Below are 4,659 nucleotides of genomic sequence, written 5' to 3' on the forward strand. Positions count from 1 at the left end.
ATTCCAATTTTCTTTAACAAACCCATTTTAATTCTCTTTCTCACCTTCACCATCAACCTACACCGTCATCCCAATAATCATCATCAATTGATTCTCTTACTAACCTTTTCCCTACACTGGTAATAATCATCAATATTAACTACCATCCACACCACCAATATTATGGTCAGCAAGATCAAATCAGAACTCATCACCATCTACCATTCTCTAGAGATGATTCTACAAAACCCATGTTCTCCGATCCCAAGATTTGAGACTAGTAATTTTACATCTAATAATTGATTTTTAAATTCAAATAAAGTGTGTATCTGTTGTGTTCTTCTCAATGTTTATTTTTATGTATGATTAGATTTGAGTTTCTCAACTAAACTGTAATTGTTCTTCTGTTAATCAAATAGAAAAAAGGCACTATTTTGAATTTTTGATTCTAGACATTCCTGTTTATTTAAACTAAATTGTTGTTTTCATTATTAGATTCCGGCAAGTAATATCAATCTATACAATATATCAAGAGTTTTATTTAACTAAGAATTTTGAGATATGGTTTAAACCTTCAAGAAATTGTGATGGGGGAATTGAGGCAGTAACAGAGAGAAGAGAAATTAGGTGAAGAGGAAGAAGAAGGGGGTGAAGCAAGAGAAAATAAAGGAAATAAATAAAAACGAAAAAAGAACATCACACGTCAAAAAAAATGCCCCACAGTAATCTTCCGAGTCACCTCGCCACATCAGAGCGAGTGCAGAGTAGTGTGCTAAGCCGAGAGGGGAATAGCATTTCCGACTAACGGTGAAAAAGAGAAACAATAAAGAAAATATAAGGAAATAAAAGCTGTCAATATAATCTCCTTTTCCTTTTAAAAACAATCCCAATTAACCAACTCATATATCAAAGGCTTCATCTTTCAAAAAAGAAAAAAATATATCAAAGGCTTCAAACCCCTCAAAACCCCCCAAAACTACACAAGTCACAAACCATTAGGTAGACTGAGAAGACAGATAGAGAGAGAGACAGGAGTAGAAGAGACAGAGAAGCAAGCAAGAGAAATCCATGAAAGGAAGAGATGGAAAAGCTGCTGCACCAACAGATTTGTTGGTATGTTTTCCATCAAGGGCTCATCTATCACTTATGCCTAAACAAATTTGTAGTTCAGTAAGGGTTCCAGAAGCAGCAAATAAGAGGTATAACAGTAATAATAATCAACATCTTCAATTAGCTAGGGCTAGTAACAGATGTGGTGGTCAAGGTAGTCCATTGTTATTAGCTAAAGCTAAAGCTATTGCTAATAAGATGGGTGCATCAGAAATTGATGAACCAACTTCACCGAAAGTTACTTGTGCAGGTCAAATTAAAGTCAGAACTAAAACTGGAAGAGGTTCGTGCAAGAATTGGCAAACAGTTATGGAAGAAATTGAGAGAATTCACAAGAAAAACTCATCAACATCATCGTCGAAACATAAGAATGGTAGTGATACTAAGAAATCAACTTGGGGGGAAGCACTTGGTTTTAAGAAAGATGTAATGCAATTCTTGACTTGCTTAAAAGGTTTCAAAGTTGATTTTAGATGTTTTGGCAATTTTCACGGGTCTGGTGTTATCTCCGACGATGACGATGAAGACGATGATGAAGATGTGAACGAAGACGAAGAAAATGATGAAGTGCGTAGTGAATTAGGTAACGATCATCTAACCAGAAGTAAGTCATCAAGAACTGTTTACTCGAAGTGGTTTATGGTTCTGGAAGAAAATAAAGAAAATGGGTTGTTTGAAGAAAACAAAAATGAAGAGAAAAATGATTGTCCATCAGCACCTCCTCCGAATGCACTTTTGCTAATGCGATGTCGGTCGGCACCCGCGAAAAGTTGGTTAGAAGAGAAAGAAGAAGAAGAAAAACAAAAACAAGAACAGGACCAAGAACATGATGAAGATGAAGAATCAAAGGATTATAACAACAACAAGTTAAAAGTCTTGTTTGATGAAGAACAGAAAAAAGAGAATTTGATATTGAAGTGTTATTCTCCAGATTTCACTATGGTTTCTTCTGATGTTGCTAAAGAAACATGGGTTGTTGGTGGAATACGAGATTCAAGAGATCCATTGTCAAGAAGCAGAAGCTGGAAGAGATGATGATCCGAACATTTTGAATAATGGTGAATTTAATTTTAATAATTTACTATAATTTTCATTTTGGTTTGAATTTGTTTACATTTTTAGTTGGTTTTTATTTTCTCGATATTTTTGTTTTTGGTATGTTTATTTGGATTCGGTGGTAAACTGATAATCCTAAAGTTACTGCTCTAATGACCTTTTTTTTCCTGTAATTTTGATTTAATTTGTACAGAGTTAATTTCTCTTTTTTTTCCTTGGTATGTGTCGTGATATAATGATAAAAATGCAAAGTTGTGATTTTATTATGAATATTTTGAGTGCTCTTTCCTTAGTTGTATGGATTAGCTCATTCGCTGGCTTGGCTTTCCTTTTCCTTTTCTTTAATGGTATTCATTCATTAAAATAGATTCGGCATGATGTTTCATATACTGTGTGTTTGCTCGATGAATATTCTTGAAGACTTAATGGCGATCTCTGTTCCTGTTTAATAAACTAAGTACACAAAGATTTCCGGCTACCTCACCAGTCACCGATAAAACTTGTGTTGGAATCCCGGGAATTAGATCCGGAGTGCAGCGTACTAGTAACAAGCCCGTGCAGTGACCCACACATGTCTTCCTTCTTTAGCCAAGTTAAAAAGTGGGCTTGATTCACCAAAAATGAACTTTTTCATTTATGTGAATTACCCTCTTAATCATGGGTTGTTTACTTGTTTTCTTCTTTGCATCTCAGCAGGGGACAACTGGCATCTTTCACAAGCATACAGTCTCTGCCACAAAAAATGTCTCTTCACGTATCTACCTACCATCCCATCTATGGTCCAACGAAACAGTTGAAACTATGCGACGTACGACTCAAATGAGAGTAGTTTCATACATAATTTACAGTTCAATGCTCCAGTTTGTGGTCATGTAAGGTAGATGGTTCCCAGAAAACAAAAGTCTGATCAAGGTTTTTGCTTATTCTCTTAATTGTGAGTTTGTGATGCTTTTCATATTTTCAGATTGTAACATCCAGCGAGAAAGATACTTCTTTTAAACTTTCTCTTATTATTTCTTTGTTTATAATTTTTGACACTTTGTATGTCTCCACTGTCTTGCATTCTGAATCAAAATATGTTACTTGCCCAAAATGCCTTCCTAGTTTGGGGCTTAGGGCATGTATCCGGGGCCTATGGGTTTTTTCACCTACCTAATAAAAAAGGATAGGGGGTGTTTGAAGTGTATCAAATACTAAATTACTCTTATACAAACTTAATAATTCTAACTATCTAAAACAAATACTAAAATTCAAATTATTTTTGTTAACAATATTTAATCAAAACACAAATACTCAATCCATCAAAATCAAAAACTAAAACCTAATCATAAACAACAATTCAATTCTCCATTGTTTTGTTTTCAGACAATATTTCGGCGACTAACAAATTCGAGTCATTGAGTTAAGTCTCTTTAATTTGTTCCTTTTAAAAGAGATTCATCAATGATTTAACTATCAATTTCTGATATTTCTCATCAAATTTTTCTGAAACCAAACCTGAATCGGGTGATATAAACATTAGCGTAAACCGATTGTTGTTGATGTTCCTCATAGTCGGTAGAGATGATACACCTACATAAATCGATTTTGGGTTGATGTGATGAACATCAACCACAATCTGCTTACACTAATGCACACATCAATCGATTCATTAACCATGTTTAAATTTTTGCAGAAACCTGAATTTTTTGTCTTTATATTATAGAGCATGAAAATACTGGTTGAACGCAAAAAGAATGAAGTCATTCCGACATCGTGCGAAGAAGTTATGAGCAAACCAGTCGAAGAAATGCCCAGATTTACAATTGGTTTATGTGGACATTTATGTAAATCGGTTCTATCGAAAAAAAATCACAGAAAAGCTCTTGAATTTTTCAGTTTGTAAATGTTCTAAGTCTTATAAACCGATTCCTTGAATCGGTTTACAAGTGCATGAACGTATACAGTTTCTGGGTTGATTTTTAAAAAAATAAATAAATCATGTTTTGATGATGAATCAAGATTAGTTGATTTCTAGGTTAACATGATTAAATATCAATTAATCACCCGAATTAACACTTACTAATCATGGCTAAATTAGCCATTAAGTAAAATAGTTGGATAATGGGTTTTCTATTTTACTTCTAAATATCTACTTTTGTCTGATTTTGCTATATGGACAACTTGATAACAGTTGAATACCAGCGCCTATTGACATGGCGTGTATGTGGTGGAGAGAGAATTTTATCCCGATTTTCCATGTCCCTAAAAAAATTAACAGAAATTCAGAGAAACTTAAATAAGATCACCCGTGGATTAAACTGAAAATTAGTATTTTTCGATCAGCAAAGATAACTAAAAAACTTGAAGAGTTCCAGGTTAAATTCTTTCCTTTTCTTGGCCTTCCTTTCTACTTCAGCAGATTAAAATCTTTGTACGAGGAATGGGTGATCATTGTTGCTCTCTATTTTATCTTTTTCTATTTAGTTATTTAAAACTCAATCAAATTGCTAGTCTGTTATTACCTCGACATTT

The 4,659-nt window shown here is 33.8% G+C and overlaps 1 protein-coding gene across 2 annotated transcripts; it reads left to right on the top strand.

Annotated features, from left to right (window-relative positions):
- The first annotated feature begins 612 nt into the window (after positions 1 to 612).
- LOC113332060 (protein bfr2-like) lies at positions 613 to 3,098 on the top strand. Of its 2 annotated transcripts, none has more exons than XM_026578738.1 (2): positions 613 to 2,147; positions 2,839 to 3,098. In XM_026578738.1, the coding sequence occupies exon 1, from the start codon at positions 1,048 to 1,050 to the stop codon at positions 2,122 to 2,124; it is 1,077 nt and encodes a 358-aa protein (XP_026434523.1). In that variant the 5' UTR covers positions 613 to 1,047; the 3' UTR covers positions 2,125 to 2,147; positions 2,839 to 3,098. The 2 variants fall into 2 exon arrangements, with proteins under 2 accessions (XP_026434523.1, XP_026434522.1); XM_026578737.1 differs by having other exon boundaries at positions 2,842 to 3,098.
- Positions 3,099 to 4,659: the final 1,561 nt, after the last annotated feature.

Source organism: Papaver somniferum, unplaced genomic scaffold (genome assembly GCF_003573695.1).
Source record: "Papaver somniferum cultivar HN1 unplaced genomic scaffold, ASM357369v1 unplaced-scaffold_128, whole genome shotgun sequence".
Lineage (NCBI taxonomy): Eukaryota > Viridiplantae > Streptophyta > Magnoliopsida > Ranunculales > Papaveraceae > Papaver > Papaver somniferum.

Bases quoted from the DNA above. Each gene is read 5' to 3' on its own strand.
- LOC113332060 (XM_026578738.1), top strand. From the start codon at position 1,048: ATGAAAGGAAGAGATGGAAAAGCTGCTGCACCAACAGATTTGTTGGTA.